The 21,490-nt window shown below is 42.7% G+C and overlaps 2 protein-coding genes across 2 annotated transcripts in view; both read right to left on the reverse strand.

Annotated features, from left to right (window-relative positions):
• The window catches only part of LOC149275585 (POU domain, class 2, transcription factor 1-like), a 57,673-nt gene extending 47,591 nt beyond the window's left edge, over positions 1 to 10,082 (reverse strand). The window contains exon 1 of the mRNA XM_089504571.1: positions 10,010 to 10,082. Within this exon, the coding sequence (XP_089360697.1) occupies positions 10,010 to 10,082 (73 nt within the window). The remainder of the gene's footprint in view (positions 1 to 10,009) is intronic.
• A 3,141-nt stretch (positions 10,083 to 13,223) lies between these two features.
• LOC149275586 (DNA-binding death effector domain-containing protein 2-like) lies at positions 13,224 to 21,195 on the reverse strand. The gene is made up of 4 exons (XM_089504572.1): positions 20,733 to 21,195; positions 20,119 to 20,229; positions 19,842 to 19,973; positions 13,224 to 13,597 (listed from the first exon to the last, which is right to left on the reverse strand). The coding sequence occupies exons 1-4, from the start codon at positions 21,193 to 21,195 to the stop codon at positions 13,224 to 13,226; spliced, it is 1,080 nt and encodes a 359-aa protein (XP_089360698.1).
• Positions 21,196 to 21,490: the final 295 nt, after the last annotated feature.

Here is a 21,490-nt window from a genome sequence, read left to right on the forward strand (position 1 = left end):
TGAAGAACTCTTAGTTTTGTTCCCACCTTCTGTGCCGAACAAGGTAAGTTGAAACTCTACCAGAGCATTTATAAAAGCACATCGAAGCAAGTCTACCGTGTGGGCAATTTCTTGGGATACCCAAGGAAGAAGTGACCTTTTCGGGAGAGTTAGTTAGCCTTCCGACGTCTACGCAGGAGAAGCTGTCTCTGGGCAAACCTGGCCATTCACGGTGCTGCTTTAAACTGTAGGAATTGTCACTTTGAGGAAGGGTATTACAAGGTAAGCCAGCTTCTGAGCTGATCGCTTTGCAGTAACACCAGGTTCTTTTCTACCCCACCCCAACCCAAACACGTTCCAGCAAGACCGCGACTTGACGGACCTCTTCGCCAGGCAGCAGCAGAGAAAGGGTTAAGGGCTGTGGGCTCTGTGGGCTCTTGGGCTAATCAGATCTTGTCATCTCCCGAGTGAGGACTTGTTTAAACAGAGATTTAGAGCGGGAATCAATAGGAAATTTAAAAATCAATGTGGTAAGTATGAGAAAATCAATGCTCTTTAATCGCCTTGCCGATTCCAAGTCAAAACAATTAGAAGCGAGGAAGTGCTCCACGTGTTCCCGGGGCTCACGGCGTCGATAACGGACCCCCCTAAAACAGGGGAAGGTGGGGGAATACCACTGGTGGTGGGGGCTAAGAAAGTACCCTCTAAATGCCACACGCAAGGTAGAAAAAGCAGGAGAAGCGGAAAAAAAAGTGAGAAAAGAAGCGGAGGATAAATGTATTAATGCCGCAGATAATGTTTTATCAGGAAGTGTTACAATACAATGCACGAGAGACAGGTGGGGGGCGACACGGTGGGGGCAGAACAAGGTGCTAAAATGATGAAGTACAGAGAAAAAAAGACAAAGTGAGAAAATGACTAAGGCAAATACTGTTAAGATGCGCTCAGCGGCTTTAACCCTTCTGAGTATATTCCTCTCCCCTCTGGCACCTATAGGGTCAACACAGCAAAGGCATCCTTCTGTCGGAGAGAAGACACCAGATGGGTTAAGGTCTATTACAGAAGGGGTTAAGGGACACCCTGCGTTAATAGTAATGAGTGCTTCTCCTGGGGAAACATAGCCGCGGCTAGTCCTAGTTAGGTTTCTTCAACTTATATAAGGAGCTGGTACTGCTCGGGTTCATTTTGACCCATTAAGCGCCAGGCCCTTTTAGAGGACTTCCAACGTAGCGTCAAAACAACAAAAGCTGGTCAAACGTTAGAACGCAGTGAGCACTACAGCTTTATATATAACTCTTCACATTGCGCTAATCTATAATTCCTGCTATAGATCCGTATAACCCCATCCAGTAACCCTTGCCCCTCCGTACAATCTATCCCAATGGCTGCCTTTACTGTAAAACCCCCCACAATGCCTCCGTTTGCCCCATACAGCCTCTGAAGCCTCTGACATTCCAAAATAGCCTCTTACGTTTATTAAATGAAACCCCCATTTTTTAAATAAATGAAATTGTTAATGGTTTTGATAAATTACCTTTTCTCCAATAGGTAACCAACATTCTAGAAGACCGGCAGGGGGTCAGATATACTTAAAGTAAAATGTTCTTTTCTTACGGAGGGTAGGAATTTAATAAGAAAAAATGCATAGTTATTCCCTGTATTTTTATAAAATGGAGTAGGAACAAGTGGAGCGACGGCATTATCGTATGAACGGTCACGTTTTTTAACGTTTTTTTTAAAATGTATGTTCTGATTCTAGTATGGAGCTGTTGTGTGATGCTTTTGAAAGAAAGGCTATATAGGCTTCTAGGCTAATGGCATAGACGGTGTGCCACTGGGCTCCGTGCTGAGTAGAGTGTGCGTGTAAACCCCCTCTCCGCACTAACCAGGATCACTTATTGAAACGGCGACAGCAGCCGGCACCGGGAATGAAATGTCCTACCAGCGCTTCTCATGGAAATGCCACTGGAAACGCACGGCATGCTTCGCTGATCCCTTAAAACAAAATTAGTAGCAATACAATTTCTGTTTGTTATCTCTGTATTACTAACACTGCGTTATTCCATAATTAATACTGTAATAATGTTACATTAAAAAAAAAAAAAAAGCAACCTTATTAATCCAACACTGGAGAATAAAATAAAAATAAATCAATAAATAATAGTAATAATAATAATAATAAAGAAGTAGAACAAAACAAGACAAAGAAGAAGAAAAGACTTGTTGATTTCAGACACCAAGTTTTGTATTGTAGGAAAAATGGCTATTTCTCGGAATTTTTCAAGAATATCTCCATTGTTTTGGGTAACCTGCAAAGTGGTGATGATAAGTGTGGGGTTTGTATGCATTGTGAGTGGTGCTGGATGCTCCTGCGCAGTGTGTGTATGGTCCTGATCATCACACCTAAGAACGATCCCTATGGGTCTCCACAGAATATACAACTTCCCAACCTGTTAAGTAGAAGTAAATTACCCAGTATGGGGGCTTAAAAATGTGGTGTATTGTATAAAAAAAAAAGAGTATGAGATAAACTATCGAAGCCCGACATACAGCACAGAGGACTTAGGAGGAACTCCAGCATTTAAATGAGAAAGATGCCTATAAAATACACTATACTTTTCACTAAGTCACCAGTTGCACGTGGCCGAGATGGACAGGGGACGTTGAGGTGCGTTCCCAAACCGTCCTAAAGGCTATAGAAAGAATGAGAAAGCTCTCCCCCTCCTCCTTCTCCCCCGGCAGGTGGATCAATGCCCTGCCACAGACATGTTAAACACACACAAAATCAATGGTGTTTATGTGTCCAGGGAGGGGCAGCTAAGGATGAATTGATCTGACGGGGACCTAATCACTTTCTCAATAATCCTGACCTCCCGACCTCGGAATTAACCTATTGATAGGTTGCTGTCTGGGCTGGTGACGAGGGATACGAACACTCGGCTCTTACTGAACTTGGACGTGGCAGTTGCTGGAAGTGATCGCCGAGCTCTGCTCAGGAATTGGTTATCGGCGCTTTGTAAATGCAAAACCTGGACGAACTTCTCCGAAAAAGCCGATGCCCGGCGGTGAAACGCCCGCATCCCCTGCGTTGTTACCTACAGGCAGAGGCATTTGAAAGTATATGGGAGTCGGCGGGATGAAATGAAGCGCCTGCCCGTTGGTTTTATGGTAGTCTAGTGCTGGCCGGGACTGGTCATAGTGGGAGTTACTGGGTGACGTTGATGATCACTGGGTTGGCAGGTGTCAGCGGGGTGCTTTACAGGCTAAAATAGAGTTTTTGGGGGTTAAAAGGGCAAAATGACATTTGGAACCCAACAGAAGGGTGTCGGGAGGAGAAGGAAGAGAAATTGATTAGAAAATGCTGAAGCTGCCACAGACTGCCACCAATCTCATGCTGCCATGTATTACAAACATAGAACTTGACAGCAAATATGACAGTTTTGGCCCATTTTCTCTGTCTGTTTTTCCTGCTAGGACCTTAATCAGTCCTTGGTCACATCTCAGAATCAAAAGAGGTTTGTGCCTATAAAATAAGAGTAAAATGATATATATAAAATTACAAAAATGTATCCAATTACCTTGAAGTCCAGGCAAAAAGCACAAACTATACTAAGTCCCAATGAAAGAATTTTGTCTTTTTTTTTTTTTATAACCCCCCCCCTGTATAATATCGAGTATGTCTAAACCGACTAGACGGCATTGTATAAGTGCACATTCATACACGATGAGGCTTGTGGACATTTGATTTCTGGCTGTTAATTCATATCTGACCCTGACCTTGAATTCGTCCTTTAACCAAGCTTCCCGGTGAGCGTTCTGCTTAACAAACTGCATTTTTTGTTACATATTTTTTATTAATAGCTGCTTACAGCAATCAATACTCCATACCAGTATTGAGCAGCCAAATAATAACAGGTTTTATACGTCGGCTGCATATGGGCTATACATGTGCCCAAAGTGGCCACTATATAATTACACAATGGTGAGGCTTAATGAAACCAGATCTATTAAATCTTTTCTTTTTTTTTTAAACCGCTAATTTTAAATAGCATGATTTTTTTTTTATCTATTTATCTACCGGTGATCAGCTTAATACGAAAACACTTTCCGGTGCCAAGGGGTGAGTGATGGTTTCAAAATTAGTTTCAAGCTTCAAACGCTTAAAGAGTAGCAATATTACGATTGCCGGCAATAAATACCTAACAGCCATTAACCCCCCATAATAATAGTAAAGAAAGTCTGTTTGGCCTTGGGCGAGAGTCCTTCATTTCTTTTTGTTCATCCTAATCTTTATTTATGGTGGGTACAAGGACAACCAATAAAAGAATGCGATGGCGGTAATTAGCCGCTTGATTGTGGCGAGGGGGTTTTCATTGTAATGGGGGTTACTCCAGAGGTATCGGAACACTTGTGTTTCTGGATCTGTACGTTTCATTGACTGATTCTTAGACCCAGATGACCTGTGTACGCCATTAAAGAGCTCCTCACTCTGCCGACCGCATGACGTTACGGCTGGAGAATTACATTATTAAAACTATAATGTACCGCGAAAATCCGGCTGGTGAAATACGTTTTAAAGATATTACCGTATATTTACTACGCAACCTAAATCAGAAGGATAATCAGACTTCCCTATAAATAATTATGGCTGTCCTCTGGATACATATTCAAGCTGGGGGTGGTGGGCAAAATATATGCATAAAGGGGGCAGTATATCACGCAGAACACGTGTAATACGTGTTTAGTGGCTCTAGGTTGTTAGATTTATTTTAAAAAGATAAATTCTAGAGAGAACTTAATGAGGAATCTGTTTCTTTCCTCCCAAATCCTTAAAGGGAGACCAATTTTGATTGGGCTATAAGCAACTGCTTAATTTGCTTGTATGGTAAGCAACTGCTTAATTTGCTTGTTTGGTAAGCAACTATTTAATTTGGTTGTATGATAAGCAACTACTTATTTTTCTGGTTTAGTAAGCAACTGTTAAATGTGCTTGTTAGGTGAGCAACTCTTTCTTTGCTTGTATGGTAAGCAACTGCTTAATTTGCTGGTATGGTAAGCACCTGCTTATTTTTCTTGGTAGGTAAGCAACTGTTTTATTTGCTTGTATGGTAAGCAGCTGTTTCATTTGCTTATATGGTAAGCAACTGCTTTATTTGCTGACATGGCAGTGCCACCTCTGCTTGTTCGCTAGATTCCAAACCCTTTATTATTATGATTATTATTCTTTTTTATAATTATCTAGCCTAGGAGAAGATGCGTTCAGATGCAAAGATAACCGGGAACCTAACATGGTCCAAGACACATTTATTAGCTTACTGAGAGCCAGGGAGTGGAGCCTCAGACTTTTAAGTTTTGGTGTCCTGATGATTGTTGCTTTAACACAACAAAACGGGTAGGAAATTGTTGAAATCACTGGTTTAAACCTGTAATTTAATGATGATTTCTGTATTTCATGTATGCCTGGGGTGTCGGAATTCTGGAATATGGGTTTGTCTTTACACCAGGATGACTGGATGTTACTGCTTGAACACAGTTCAAATAATTTTGTTTAAACCACCTGTGCTCAAGTAGCAATAACTAAAAGCAAAGCCTGGAGTTCAACGATTTTATACCGTGTGCTGACAATTCTTGAAGCATCTACGTGTTGGATCACACCATGCGGCAACTGGGTTGGGTTACATAATTTTCAGGGACACTAATAGATCGAGGGCAATGGGTGGAATTTTTACATTTATTTGATATATTTGCAAATATATTAGTGGAAAACATAAATTATAATTGCAGGCACACGCCGATATGTCCAAACGCACCTCCCTATACAAAATTCATGGTTTTCTGTTATTCTTGTGTCAGCCGTAGGCATTACTCTTAGCAAGGAAGGTAACCCTATGTATCCACTACATTTCATAAAGCATCAGCTTTGCAATTAATCTATGTCCTTCAATATAGCACAGAAGGTGAAGATCACAACCCCCTCGCAGCTTTAATGTAATTAATCATTCTGTTTCAGTAACATATAAACATATTAGCACCATAAGCTGCTTTTAACATATTTCGGGCAATTTAAAATTCTGAATTTTACTTTTCAAAAATGTTGCTATGAAGCAAAGTAAAAACAGTCTGTTCGATACCTATAGAATATCCTATAGATCCATTCTGTGCCAGTCACTAGGTCTCGTTCACTGGTTATTAGTCTACTGCCACCTGCAGGTGATCAGTGGATGTGCGCCTGTCACTCGCTTGCAGACAAAGGGACATCGCGGTGCCCTTTGTACTCGACCCTCCCTTCCCCCCACAGTCCCGAGGGCCAAGGGGCTTTTTGACCCAGCCCCCCCCCCATATCATTAAGTGAGATTGAGAAGCAGAGGAAAAATGAAAAATAGACAAACAGAAGGGGAATGATTTAGAAACATTGACCGGACAGCCTTTTCCTTGCAAAGCGGGATTGCAATGAAAGAAGAAAGGGTGTTAAGGAAGAGACCTGGAAAGGAACTGATTTAGTTGGTAGATAAGGTCACAGACTACACGATGACATCACGGTACACAACCAAAAAGCTACATTTCAACATTAAACAAGCCTAACGCTGGGTGACGGCATTGGCCAAATCACAGCCACGTGGTGCACTGATTATAAAAAAGGCAGATAAATCCAGGGGAAAAAAACACAAACTTTTTTATCCTAAAGTTGTAGAAACATAGAATTGATCGGCCCCCGTTCGCCCCCATCTAGTCGCCCGTTTGTAAAGACTCAGACCTTAATCAGTCCTTGGCCTCGTCTTATTAAAACTTGATGAAAAATTGGTTTGTAAAACTTTTATTGGATGTGAAAACATTACATGACCCTAGATGACGATGAGCAATGGCAATTATTTGTAGCCGAACTGGGGATTACGTCTTATACCTCATAGGAGCCCATCACAGGATGCTTGCCCCAGGCCCCGTGTCACCTTCCATTCAACCCAGCACCTTCGCGCATGCCTTTCACACTCAACACAATGAAACACTTGGAGTCGGTACAAGCAGAAAGCCAGGGGCAATACAGGGGAAAGCCAGAACTAACCCAATGGAGACTACTTACCTATAATACCCACATTTAGATAAAGACTACAGGTTAATGCAGAAGTGAATTAAGATGCCAATGTAATCTAGGATGACCACTCATTGGTCTTAATGACATCATAAGGATGCATAGTAAGTATGCATGGTCCTTTATTGCCATTATTAGAGGATATAGTCCTAAAATATAATACTGTTTATGTCGCCGCTGTTTCATGATGGGGAAGTTGGTTATTATTATTATTTTTTATTTATATGACTCAATCATATTCCTGAGCACTGTATCCATGGCCAAATAGGACATAACAAGTCATATATGACATCACAATTTGGACACAAAGAAACAAAAGGCCAGGAGGGCCCTGCTCCTAGGAGCTTACATCTACAGTCTCTTGGACAGAGTACCCTCTGCACATCTACAAAATATGTCTCGTCATTCCATATGGCTCATCATTACCATTATAATTTGTTTTACATCATCAATGCGCTCTCACCGGTCAACATGGAGAAACCGGAGCTGCCCCCCCCCTCCTCTACCACCCCTCTTACCTCCCCTTTTACCTCTCTCGGTGCAGATTATAGCAGAGACATCCCAACACACCAAGCCTGCTGCTCGGGGATTAACTTTAGCTCTGCCGTTATATTAATTCTGCACATCCAGTTGTTCCAAAATCCCTCCTGTCTTTCCCTTACAAATTAAATTCCAATTCATGAATTTCACAAAAGATCCACGTAAAAATCATGATTTATGCAATAATTATAATCCTTCTGTGTTTGAGGCCGGCTTATAAATCAATTCACCCACAAAAGAGTCCAAAACAATTCCATGTTTGTGAATAATTCTGCCACGTGAAATGTCCATTGCCCGATTTTCCTCATTTTGATCTTCAATCATTATCAGAACGGTCTAAGTCTACTGAAACCTAGGGGGCGCTGTGTGCCAGGAGAGAGAGGCTATGTGCCAGGAGACAGAGAGATGTTTGCCAGGAGAGAGTGGGAGAAAACTGTGTGCCAGGATACATAGAGAGGAGGGTGTGAGAGGAGGGAGACCTATGCCAGGCTAGATGGGAGATAGTTATGTGTCAGGAGAGAGAGGGAGGGGGATTGTGTGCCAGGAGAGAGAGGGAGGGGAGTTGTGTGCCAGGAGAGAGAGGGAGGGGAGTTGTGTGCCAGGAGAGAGAGGGAGGGGAGTTATGTGCCAGGAGAGAGAGGGAGGGCGATTGTGTGCCAGGAGAGAGAGGGAGGGGAGTTGTGTGCCAGGAGAGAGAGGGAGGGCGATTGTGTGCCAGGAGAGAGAGGGAGGGGAGTTGTGTGCCAGGAGAGAGAGGGAGGGGGTTGTGTGCCAGGAGAGAGAGGGAGGGGGTTGTGTGCCAGGAGAGAGAGGAAGGGGAGTTATGTGCCAGGAGAGAGAGGGAGGGGGGTTGTGTGCCAGGAGAGAGGGAGGCGAGTTAGAGAGAGAGGGAGATAGACGAGAGCTGTGTCCCTCTTTAGCCCCTGTGGGTGTGTTTAGAATACAAAAAAATGTTTTATAAATAAAATTGTGTAAAATACACGTTATTCTCCTTAATGCCACTCAGTTACATAAAAAAACATTTCCGCGATGTGTTCTGTGTGCAAAAAAACATCCCGCTCTGAACTGAAAAAGTATCTTCCATCATTTCCAATGACCAAATAAGGACAGTTTTGTTTTAGGGGTGTGGCTATAGGCGTGGTTAAGGGGTGGGGCTTTACAAGACTTGTTATGTGGTGTGAAATCTAGTAACACGATTCAGAAGACATTTTTAAAAAATCAGGATAATGTATCTTATTTACACAATGTAATTTATAAACATTTTATTTCTATACACATTATCGGGGCTTTTAGGGCTGTAGAACCCTGCGATCCCCTCATACCCAGCAAACATTCTGACCTCCTAGAAAAGAGGGGCATCAGGGGAGGAAAGAGGGGCAAAAGAAGGCCTGACCCCATAAAGCGGTGTACTGTGGAGGCCTGATATTACAAACATGCCAAACGTGATCATATTACATACGCAGACATAGCTTCACACTGCAGAACATGGAAGCCACCACCGCCCCCCCCCCCCCGTGCACACTGCCCCCACCACTATCCATCCTGCACATTAACGCTCTGTATACAGGGGGCACTCTGCTCTCTATAATGCGCTACTGCTATACAGAGACTCCCATACCCAGATACACTCCTCTATACACCGCAACCCGTGTAACAGAATCAAAGCAGGCTGTGTTATATACCAGCATGCATATAGCAACATACATCAGAACATGCATAACAGACAATGACATCAGAATGCAATAAAGGTATAGGAAGCATATACACCTATATATATCTATATAGTCAGAACGGTGCATGTATATAAACATACTATAACGATACGTTATCACACCAAACATACACATATAAAGAGATTAAATATATAGATATGACAGATATGTAAATATAAACACAAACATACGGTATATATATATAGAGAGAGAGATACATATATATATGTGTACACATAAATATACACATATACATATATGTATCCCTGTATATTACACAATACAGTTGAATACTGATCAATATCATGTGTATGCTTACATATAAGTACAGTCATATACATGTATGTTCACATGCATATTACACATGTGTTTCTACATATGAATGTATCCCTGTCTATTACACATGTGGCATATACATACAATCATATACATGCATGTATTCCTATACATGACACATGTGTATGTACAGATAAATACATACAGATACATGTATGTGACATGTGTAGGCATAACATGTATGTGTAGCTTTTCACCTCCCTGTACATTGAGCGGCCACACCCCCTTAGGTCCACGCCCACCCAAAGCACAGAGGGACCGCTATGCAGAGCGGCCGCTTAATATGCAGAGTTTGCGGGCTAGTTAAGCAGGGAGGGAAGGGAGGAGAGAAGGAGGGGAAGGGGAGACACATTACCGGCTCCTTCCATCGGTGGGCGCATCTCACTCCCAGCGCTCGGCCGCTGCGGGGCCGGAGGAGGCGTCACCATAGCAACGGCTGGAGGGGAGGGAGGCGGTCGCACGCGCGGCACCTGCCGGTCAGCCGCGGAACTGCAGTCTCTGCATCTCTCCCTACCCCGAGGCATGATGGGCAACTCCCGAGCGCAGGGACCACGTTAACCCTTTCATTAGCCCGGGCCCTGCCTCAAGGCTGGTGCTAGAGCGCAACATGATAGTAAGTGCTTCATGTTAAACACATAAACTTCATACATGCACATATCAGGGCCTCACTCTATCAGAGGCTACAGCATAATGCAGTGGGGGTTTATGTATAGAAAGTGGTCCTATCACCATAGCAACCAATGGAATGGACCGATCAGCTTTTTTGTAACCCCTAATACAGCTGGATTCAATCAGCACCCTAAAGGTGCCGTCCCACCTACTCTGCTGAGTTTAACATTTTTGTAACTAAAGAAAGCAGCAGAAACATCATTCTTGGAGCTTCACGAACCCCCAGACCTTCTCCAAAAATTGTGCAAAATGTTGCCTTTTATTATTTTTGCCTGGAACGCTTGTCACGTGACACAGAAGCAGTCACTGATAGGCTATCGCCATAGAAACTAGAAAAAAAGCTGCCTTCTTACTCCTAATTGAGTTTCAAAGAGGAATTGTTACTCCGACAGCACCACACGGGCCAGAATGCGTTGTCACTCGTTACCGTACGTCGCACAGCTTCTTTCAGACTTTGGATTTGTGTGAATTTTAAGACATTTTGTCCAAAAACGAGGAGGGAGCCAAAGGTGAAAGTTCTGAGTTTTTGTTTGAAATCCATTGTTTTTTCCCCTCTTTACCTTTTAAACATCTTTCTTGCCTATTCAGCAAGGAGGCTCCACCCACACCACAGGAACAAACTCCTTTCTCCAATCACATCGGAGTGATCCCATAACAGACAGGTTGGACCAATAAGGAAGGTGTGAGGGAAGAATCCTGACCCCTTATTGGTGCAACCTGTCACAGTATTTCCTCTCTCCTATGTGATTGGAGGAATGGGGGAGGAGGCATGTGCGGAGGATGGTGTGTGGCGGAAGAGAAAGATCTGATTGTTTTGATAAATCCTCAATAAAAAAAAAATACCTAAAATGTTGTAATTTGTTAATGTTTTTGAAATTCCATACAATTTATATATATATATATCACACATACTATATAGACAAAAGTATTGGGACACCTGACCATTACACCATCAGGGCCTCTGATGGCTTCACACTCTCAATACAGAGACATTAATATGGACTCGGTCCCCCTTTTCCGCTGTAATGGCTTGTACTCTTTCGGGGAGAATTTGGGGCGTTTCTGTGGGATTTTTTGCCCGTTCATACAGCAGAGTGTTTGTGGGGTCAGACTCATGTTGGATGAGACGCCCGGCTCACAATCTCCGTTAGCATGACCTGCATCCAACCGATTCACTAAAGGGAAATGGGTTTCTGCTCCTGGACTTTAAGTACTCCTTCTGAAGGGCCACTACCTATCTCTTTATCTGGTAAGGCTAAATGGCCCTGTGCCATGAGTAATTCAATGGATGACTTAATACATTATACAGGGCCACCCAAGCTCTTTCTGCAGCAGATTCTCAGGATAGACCTCCATGATGTATAAGGAAAACAAGGAGCTGAAGCACGGCTCTCCCTTTAGCGAAGAGTAACAGCATTTTTTTTAAGCTGTGAAAGGCCATTACCTTGGGCTGGGTGGATACTGGGACAGACTGGTGCCACCATGAACCACAAACTGGAGATTCTCACTTACCTTTCACCCATTGCATTCACAAACAATCAAAAGACAGTATTTTTTTAATTTTATTTTCAAGACAATGTGTTTTACAAAAACATTTACAAAGCTTTCTTTGAAAGCCTTTTACATATATATTAAAAACACCCCTTCTCAGGACCCGATACAAACTGCAGTATTTTATCCGTTTTTACAAAAAAAAATAAAAAAAAAAAATCAAAGTCTCTCATGTGGGTGTATAATTTAGTGATTCACGCTATATCTTAGATTACAAATGCATACATCCTAAAATGACATGAGTAAACAAGAAAATGTAGAAATTGCTGGTAAACATACCGTCATTCTTGTCTTGGGAAAAAGGAAAAAAAAAAAAAAAAAAAGCTTTGAAACATGTGGCCCTTTTGGCACGTGAGCCAACAATTAAAGGGCCATGATCGGAAGAGAACTCGGTCTGAGTCCTCCGTCAGCCATCCCTCTAGCCGGAGTCTGAAAACGCAGCTTCCAAATGCACCGGTCCTCGGGGAGAACGCGTATTTGCGCATTTACATAAATTTCTAATTTTAATTATCCGTTTCTGTACAGAAATTTTTTTTTTTTTTTTTTTTAAAGTCTATTCTCCGCTGCCAAGCTTCGTTTCTAACTAAGGGGGCACTTTTTTTTTTTTTTTTTTTTTTTTTAACATGAGAAAAAGTGGAATCGCTACATCCTGTGCAATAACTGGTGGATCGAGATCAACACCAATGAACTGTGTCCAGTGGCAAAAAAAACAAACAAAAACAGACTTCAGAGGGGCGCCTACTCTCTGAGATATTCACAATCAAAACTTGTGAGGTTATAAAAAAAAATATATATATATATTTATATTTAGAAAAAAAAGAAAAAAAGGCATTTCCTCCACTAGACGCCAAAGCCATTCAAGCTTGTAAGGAAGTTGGACACCCCCCAGCTTGCAGATTAACACCATGTGAAGGGGCCGCCTGCAGCAGCCACGGTGACTCCATGACTTGCTCACAAGTGTCTTGAAACCCTCATAGTTTAATCTAGGCTTAGGTTGGACAACCCAAACCGCTTCGATCTCTCAAGAGACCTAAATTGGTCTCAATTGCTTACCGAGAGTGCGGTACGAGAATACCGAGGTGCGGATAACTGAGCCCCGGTGAGCCCTCGCCAACACTTTCCAGGGTCCCCAGATTTTTAACCTAACCTTCTAGTCCCTCCGTTGCCTTTTCAAGTAACTTTCTACACTATAGAAAGAGCAGCACCTCTCCCAGGCGAGGGACGACCACTGAAAGCAGACCCTGTGGAAACAGTTTAATATAAAGAATCTGTAAATCCCGATGACCAGCAGGCACAGTAAAGTCTCTGCAATGAACGGCAGAGTCCAAGGAGAGTCAGGTCGCTGCATATCAATCAGACGACTGAGGAACACTTTCCAGGAGCAGCCTGCGGCCTTCTTCATAATCGTCTTCGTCGACGTTGACAAGAAGTTGGATCTTCTCCTGTCCCACGGCCTGCTTCAGAGAGTCCGTTATGAACACTCCCTTCAGGGCCTCCAGAAGGGATCCGTTCATGTAGTCCGTCCAGAAGGCATCCAAGTAGGACAGCTCGGAGAACTTTATGTCACAGATGATTGACCCAAGATCCCGAGACTTCAGGACGGTGTTGGATTGGCTGAAAAGATCAAAGCGTCGCTCCAGCGGGTTCTGTTTTATGGACAAGACATTCTGGCTCAGAATGGAGTCGTGTTGGCAGTACTCCGCTCGCACCCGCAGCCGAATCCCTGCAAGGAGGAAGAGGAGAGGAAAGGAGAAGGGGAAAGAAAATTCAAAGCCATTAAAACCAGTAAAAAAAAAAAAAACACATTGTATTTCTAAAACTAGATCATGCAAACAACCTGTCACAATACTACAGAACACTAAAGGCTCCAGAATAGAGGCCCTCGATCATTAAAAAAAATCCACTCTTTAATAGTTATATATATATAGTTAGGAGGCCGGGATCACAGCCGGGGTAGAGTACTTTAGAAAATCCAGATTTCGTTATCCCCATTTTCAGCGACGGTAAAAGCGCTTTGAGAAAAGATTAGCGGGCAGAAGACCCGAATCTTAAAAGAAATAAACCCGTTCTAGACAAACTCCCACTGAAATACAAGGAACTCTGCTAGACAATCGTGTCAGTTCTTTGGCTTTAGCATATAAAAGGTCGCATGAATGAATGGAATAAACGCAGAGAGAAATTAGATCTTTTTTTCTGGATTTGATTTAACAAATAGAATATTTGAGTTATTCAGAGTGGCATCGCTACTGTCTGCTTATCAGAACAAATATGATGGTAAAAGAAAGCACGAGAGGCTCGTTACATACGCTCGTTTAGTGATTTTTTTCCTCTTTATTTGTTTTTCTTTTCTTGCTGAAGGTCAACCTGTAGAAGTATTTAACTGAGAGTGCAAAATATCACATAGTCGCTGTCCATGCACACAGAAGCCCCCTTTCCCAGTGACTGCACCGGTCGGTCAGCGGGGTAACGGGACCGGTGCAATGCATTTCTTCAAAATACTAGCAAACGAGTTATAACGCCTGTTACCTCTGCGCCTGTATATTTCCAGCACTAATATTACTAACTATGCGATAAATGCCCAAAAAGTTAAGTAACGGCCCCACGCAGCATCCAATAACCAGAGGGCCGGTGACCTACGTCTCGGGTTCCAAATGTCTCCACTTGTAATGGTCTTTGTTATTTCAACAGCTGGAAAGGCAGAGGCCGCCTACCATGGGTTTAGAGAACATATTATTTATACCGGGTACACGGCTGTTGATTACATCTTTTAGGGCGATCATGGGGCCGACCACAATCGTTGTATACGTTTTTGTGTTGTGTAAGCATTAATACGGATGGCTTAAAGGGGAACTCCCTCCGTATTTTCTTTGTTTCTCGTCACTTATATTGTCAGAGTACCAAGCAGGTTTGTGTTACTTTAAGCAGGAGAACTTACATAAAAGTAGTAAAACGGAGGCATAAATTCCAAGATTCTGGAACAAAATCCATATAAAAAGCGGTGGGAGTCCCCCTTTAACTCTCTTATAATTGACTGCAGAGAACAGAGGCACGGACTGTCTGGTGAAGATAGCATTGCACCCTAGAACACGTTATCACATTTGAATAAAGACAAATTTATTTTTCAAAACACATCATAAAGTTAGAATCCATGTGACCAATAAATATCATTCACTGTGATACAGCTTAACCATTTCCAGAACAAATAGCTGTAGTAACCATTAGACACTGAAATGTGGTTTATTTCACATATAATAAAACCTATCAATGATTATACACGTCGTATTTAATCCTAAAATCTGCCAAGAAATATTGGGATGAAAGTTTGTCCAGAGGTTTGTAACACTAGCGCTCATATATAGATCTACTGATTCATCCAAGACAACTCATGTACCAAATTGCAGAGCAGACTTTGTTCCGGGGAAATCAGAGTTAATGATGTTTTAAGACACGTTTGTAACACAGAGGTTCATTTGTAGCACGAGCACCAGAGTTTTGACACAATAGGTGCCAGATTGTTCATACAGGGCATTAGCAGTTTTGACATTACATGCATGTTTAACTCTCATGTGGCAGATTTAAAAGCCATTGTGTTCTGGAAGATACTACTTTAAAACATTCACCTCCTTCCTAATGGATAAGCAGAGCCGTATTATAGCCCGAGGCACATGTTACAGAGAGATAATGCCATAACAGGAATATTATAACAAACCCGTCTCATGAGTTCTTTCTACAAGTGTAAGAACCTGACAATTGTAATGCGTAACAAAACGGTTCTCGGGGGAAAGGCAGGACCCGGCCAGGGATGGATAGACTTTGGTCCTCCGAGGTGCTGCGGCCATTGCTAACGATGCAACACCAGAGTGCCGAAAGGATGCCCATTCCCGGCACGGTTTAAGAACCGTTTCATTCCCTCTACAGCAACTCACTGCCAAACCATTAGAAATCTGCGGCTCACACGAGGATGAGGAATATTTCAAATCCATTCGTGAGCCTACAGAGTAGCAACAGGCCGTGGATTTCTTAATGGCATGGCAGCCGTACCATGAATAAATTGCATCGTATACACCGACTTGGAAAGTACAGAAATTCATATCCTGAACACTTTGTTCTGGTTGCGTTTATTCCTTTGCATCCCGCACCTTTATGTACAAAACATGAAGATATTGTTCGCGCATGAGAACAGGACGCAGAGAGCCTCGGACATGATCATTTCTTTGGTAATAAAGTCAATGAAACGCAGCGAGGTTTAACCTCCAGGGTCACCAGGGCCAGAGAAAGTAATCAAGTATCTAGAGGTCTTTTCTTTGTGGACCTCTTAAAATGTACATTGGAGGGCTGCGATTAAATCACTGCTGCCCTGCAGTATGCATTCTATTCTGCGCCCCTCGGTTAAAAGGGAAATCCACACTACAGAATCCCATGGCAAACAAGAGGTTAAGCCAAGCACTTGCACGAGGTATGTCTACTGAATTCGGCTAATGTGACTAATGCCCTGTTGTCAGGCCGAACAATGTTTCTCTTTAATAATAGATTTACAACCAGGAGAAAGAGCGAACAGTTGATGCAAGGCTTGTTACAATACACCGAGTGTCCGTGGCGAGGCAGTTAGCTCGTACAATACAGCGCAGATGGAAGCAGAAATAAACAAGCCTGTGTTTTGCTCCCATGTTTACCATTGAGTTGCAGAGCCAGGCTGTCAGAGCAGCTAGTTATGGGTTTTTTCCTTTGGCGATCTTAACTGTGAACCGAGAAAGACAGGTTGAGCTTTTGACCAAAAAAAAAAATAAAAAAATGTGAAAAAACAAAAATACGATAGAACATTAATTTTTCTTTTCTAATTAGGTAGCAAGAAACTCACTTCAGTAAAATGGATTTAAGAAAAAAAAAAAAATCAAAAATGCATTAAACCTGAAAAATACTTTTCAAAGATATATATACCGTTATATATATACACGTACATATGAATAATTTCATAAGAGCAGCAGATACCAGGAAATAAGAGGTCTGTCTACTAACAGCGCCCCGCATCACACGCAGCGCCATAAATGAGCAAGCTCGCAGTTAGGGATCCTGCAGTTTTAATGCAGCGCAGCGGCCCCCCATCGCTTCGCAACCATTCTTGTTAAGATAACGGTAAGATTCCTTGGGTTTGGGTCTCATAAGAAATCTCGTAAATATTTTGCTTGCTACAGATGATGCACTAAAAAGGAGGACGGGAGGAGAAGAGATACTGGCCACTGCGTAGCTCTTGAAGCAAGCAAGCTATGACATTTAAAGGCAATCAATATTCAATGAGCCTTGTGCAGCAAGTCATTCCATAAAGGGTGCTCGGTAGATTAATATCTGAAATTAGAGTACCCAATAGCCTGCAATTCTCAACACTTAGGTTAGGTAATTGCTAAATGACAATTCTGTACAATTGCCACAATCGCAAAAAAAAATATAAAACATTTAAAAGTAGACTCCAAAGGAAATGTTAACACTGCCTGAATTGTGTGACACCACTGGAGGTTTAACAGTTAAATAAGTCATCTTGGTAAGGGATAGAAGAAAAGAGAACCTATTATTTCTGGTATCTGCAGCACAGACCTTCTCTGTATTGGCTATACTGTTGCAATGTTACCAAGTGGTTGTCAATTCATAAAAATGAGATCAAAAAGGTTGTTATTGATAAGTTGTATGCAGGTGACACAAAACACTAGAATGCAGCGTCACTAAATGGGAAACTGCTGCACAGAGGGGATCCGGGTGAAAAAGAGTCAGATGAAATGTATTCTCCCATATGTAGTACGAGTAACACTTATTAAATAAATCCCGCAGGCCAGCAGTCATATGCCACGTTAACGGCATGCAAGCAAGAGGACAGATTGTGACAGTCTCATACTGGGAATACTATCTGTCAAGGCGTCTCTCACTTGTAGGAGGTGCATTTACCTTTTTATTGTATGCTTGTTTGAGGAAGGTAGAACTCATGACCATTTCTTTATTTGAGAGATTGTCTCTCTAATCATCAACCTTTGCTCAGAACACCTGGAATTTAAATTTTAGAGAGAGTCGGCAGAGGAGAAAAGCAAGATATCACCATGACATTTCAGGAACGCTCGCAGGGAGTTCGAGGAGAAGTGGGCACGTGAATGGAACAGGCACTACATACGAGTCGCCTGAATGTATGTATTTAAAAACGGGAACGATAAATAATGCAACACAGTATACGTGGCTTCTCAAGCTAGACAAGTCCGGAGTAACCGTGCCGTGTGCCGTGCGCCGTGCCAGCGATGAGAAACCCGTAGTGTATTTGTGAAATTCCACTGCCAGGATGGGCCTGTAAATTAATAATTTCGCAGTGAGATCTCCTGCCACTGGGCAGCTGGCGTTACTGGACACACGGCATATGGGCGCAGGCCTCATCCACTGGAGGAGCAGCTATTATACCCAACACCCCGCGCAGGAGCGCGGACTCCTCCAGAAGAACAGCCACCCCCCCACCAAAGAAAATTAAATACAAAATACACAACACTGAAGATGAGAAATGTCTTACTGTTTCGTCCTTGCAGCTACCACAGGTTTGAGGTTTGTGTTTTTTATGTAATTAAATTATAAGCAGAGCTTTTCTTCTTTAGCACTCATGTCCTGTAAATTGTCGAGATGTGAGAAACGTTGATGCATAGACATATCAGACAAGCATTTCACCGGCAGTTTGTGAGACAAGTATACGGAGTAACATGGGAAAGTACGGGGCAAACTGACCTCTCATCCCTTTCATAGAATAGCGGAGGAGCGGAAGGGCTGGACAGCGCCAGAAAGTTAGTTTCCGTCAGAGATCCACAACAGCGTGTAACGGAGTAAATGGGAATGTTTAGAGGTGCGAGTTACGGTGTAGGTTTAGTACGGCACACATGGGTTTGCTCTTTGTTATTCCAACTTTAACAAATATATACCAGTAGCCATGCAGTTTCTATGAGGAGTACAGACATTAAAGCAGTTGGCCAATTGCACAAAGGTGTAGATCTCATTTATGCCATCTTCAGATAAATGTGAGGTATTTGGATCCTTTTTATCTATTCCGATTCATTTAAGATATTATGTAATAGATTGCAAGAACAGACGCCTCTTTTGTAACAGGAGTTCTCAAAGTGTGTCAATGTTTGTCACTTCTAGATTTATTATTTGTGTAAATTTTTACTGCCCACCCATCGTAATTGTGCTACAAAATGTAACCACCAGCCTGTTAGAGGAGGTAGGGGTGGTGCAATATAGGTAATTTGAGGTAGCAGTTCCTACTTGGATTACCTGCTGAAACAGTGCTTACCATTGACAGGAATGCAAAAAAATGGCCAAAGCTTTCCAGTCTGGGGCATTAGAATCAGGCATTAGGAGCAGTGAGCCCATAATCTGAGAGCAAACCCGCTGCAGAAAGTACATTAGGAAGAGGCCCGTCCTATGAAAGTGATCGGTTGATATAGAGGAGCTTTTTGAATGTCAGTTTAGTTTATTGCCGGCACACAGGCTCTTAACAGACAGCGCAGGAGGGATCTGAAATACTTAGCGCCAGCCAACTGCTCAAAGCAATGTGCCGCTGCGAGAGGTGGGTCAGGGGGATGCAGATACTTAAGCTTTAGTTAAGGACACCTTTGTATGTCAGCTGAACGGACTCCTCAGTTTCATTTATTGAACCGAGCGGTAACTTACTAAATATACCTTAACACGGGTGATGGTAAAATAATTTGCCCATCAGCCATGAAGAGCCGCCAAGTATAATCCCAGCATTCCCCTTTCTGGACCGCTTTGTGTGCAGAAACGCAATAGTGACAGCGTCAGGAATAAATAATACTCCTTTTTAAATTGTGCAGAAAATCTAAGACCATCTACTCCAGATGTTTAAGGAAATTGTCTCCAAGATTCTTGATTCCGAGGTGGATCAAGTGTTCCAGAAAGGTGCTTAGGAATTGAATGAGGCAAAAGCTTACCGCATGTAACTTTGTTCTGGGTGGTCTGGGCAGGAGGGGGAGAAGCACCGCTGTCAACCTTATTCTTCTTAGGTTTGGGGCAGCGGCCCCTTCTTCCGGTTGCTCCTCGCTTCCTTTTGGTTGAATTAGAACCTGTGAGGAGAATGTATAGTTTAGATAAAAGGGTCACCATGTGGCTATTTCCCTATAAGGGTCCTGGAAAGTAGAATTGCCCAATAGTCAGAAAATCAACGGTAAGTTTACGGAGACATTGAGGTGGGGGGCTCCGGGTATGTACCTGTTTCCCAGTTATCTTCTCTGCTCTCTGAAGTTGTTTGGTTCAAACACCCATCCATCTGTTTGTCAGAGTCTAGCACAGATGGCCCATACGTATACCTCTCCGGAGACACTGAAAAGAAGAAACAAGATTGAAAAGAAAACAAAACAAGAGTTAAGATGGTTTGAAAGTGTTAATACTGATATAGTTAACCCATCTATACAACAAGGCATGAAAAAGGCAGGCAAAAGGGATAGTGTTTGGTATAATCTACCATATAACTAGTTTAAGAAAAAGTAAAATAGAAAACTATAATAAAAACGCACTTTTTTTTTTTATCTATCAGGTCAGAAAAATCTCCTTTTGATATCAGATGTACTAAAAGCGGAAGTTACCAGGTCTTGCACAAAAACCCAAGGCTGCTGGGGAGGATAAGGCCACTCACGTAAAAGACTCATTAAAAAGAGCACGTTTCCTTCATACTGATGTTGTGCAAACGTTAAAAGACAAACAAAAATTGCATAGATCGCTTTTGGGGAGAGGATGGGGGGGGGGGGTTCTTTAATGAGACGATACTAAACATACGTAAACCGGTTTAACCCTGTAGTTTCAGGGCTTTTGCATGCAGGACTCACCTGTACGGGGTCTTTTCATTGTGACATATGGCATTAGGTCATGACGAGTCAGGACTCGTAAGAGCTGCAGAAGGTGTGTTAAGTTGCTCTCGTCACACTTGCCTCGTCTCTCCAGCTCCAAGAGCAGCTCCGTGCCGTTCTTTGGCCGAAGGAGCTCAGAAGACTCCAAGTTGCTGTTTTCATCATGGGGACCAGCCCTGCGATTCCACCTCTGCCAGGCAGCCACCAAGGAGCTATCCGGTACAGTACCGCTCTCATCTTCCACAGCCCAGGATTGGGGGTCTAGAGGGTGGGCGTACGGGTAGGATTCATGCAGTAAGAAAGACAGAGCCTCGATGTCACTGTCGGTAAGCTGGGAGCCAATGACATCGAACATACGATGCAGGGAAAGCATCCCGTAATATTCCAGGCACTCATCCTCCTCCCAAGGCTGGCTGAGAACAGGCCTCTTCATTCCAGCCATGCTTGATGTAAATATTCAAAGATTCAAGCGAGGAAGACGTCGGACCGTCGGGCAGAGACTTACGCAGAAGCACAACTGGCACCAAACACTGATAGTTTCTGAAAGAACAAAATAAAAACACACACAATAAATACTCAGACATTACCCCAAACGGTAACATAAAAGAAACATTTTATAAAAACTGTCTCCAAACAGGGTGTGAAGGAAACATCGTACAAAGTAACAGTTGCTAAAACTGATAGCAAACAAAGCCACAATACAAACACTTAAAGACTAATCATTTGCAGCAGCGGGC

This window comes from Sceloporus occidentalis, unplaced genomic scaffold, assembly GCF_023333645.1.
Source record: "Sceloporus occidentalis isolate IW3139 unplaced genomic scaffold, rSceOcc1.0.p SCAF_279, whole genome shotgun sequence".
In the NCBI taxonomy this organism is placed as follows: domain Eukaryota; kingdom Metazoa; phylum Chordata; class Lepidosauria; order Squamata; family Phrynosomatidae; genus Sceloporus; species Sceloporus occidentalis.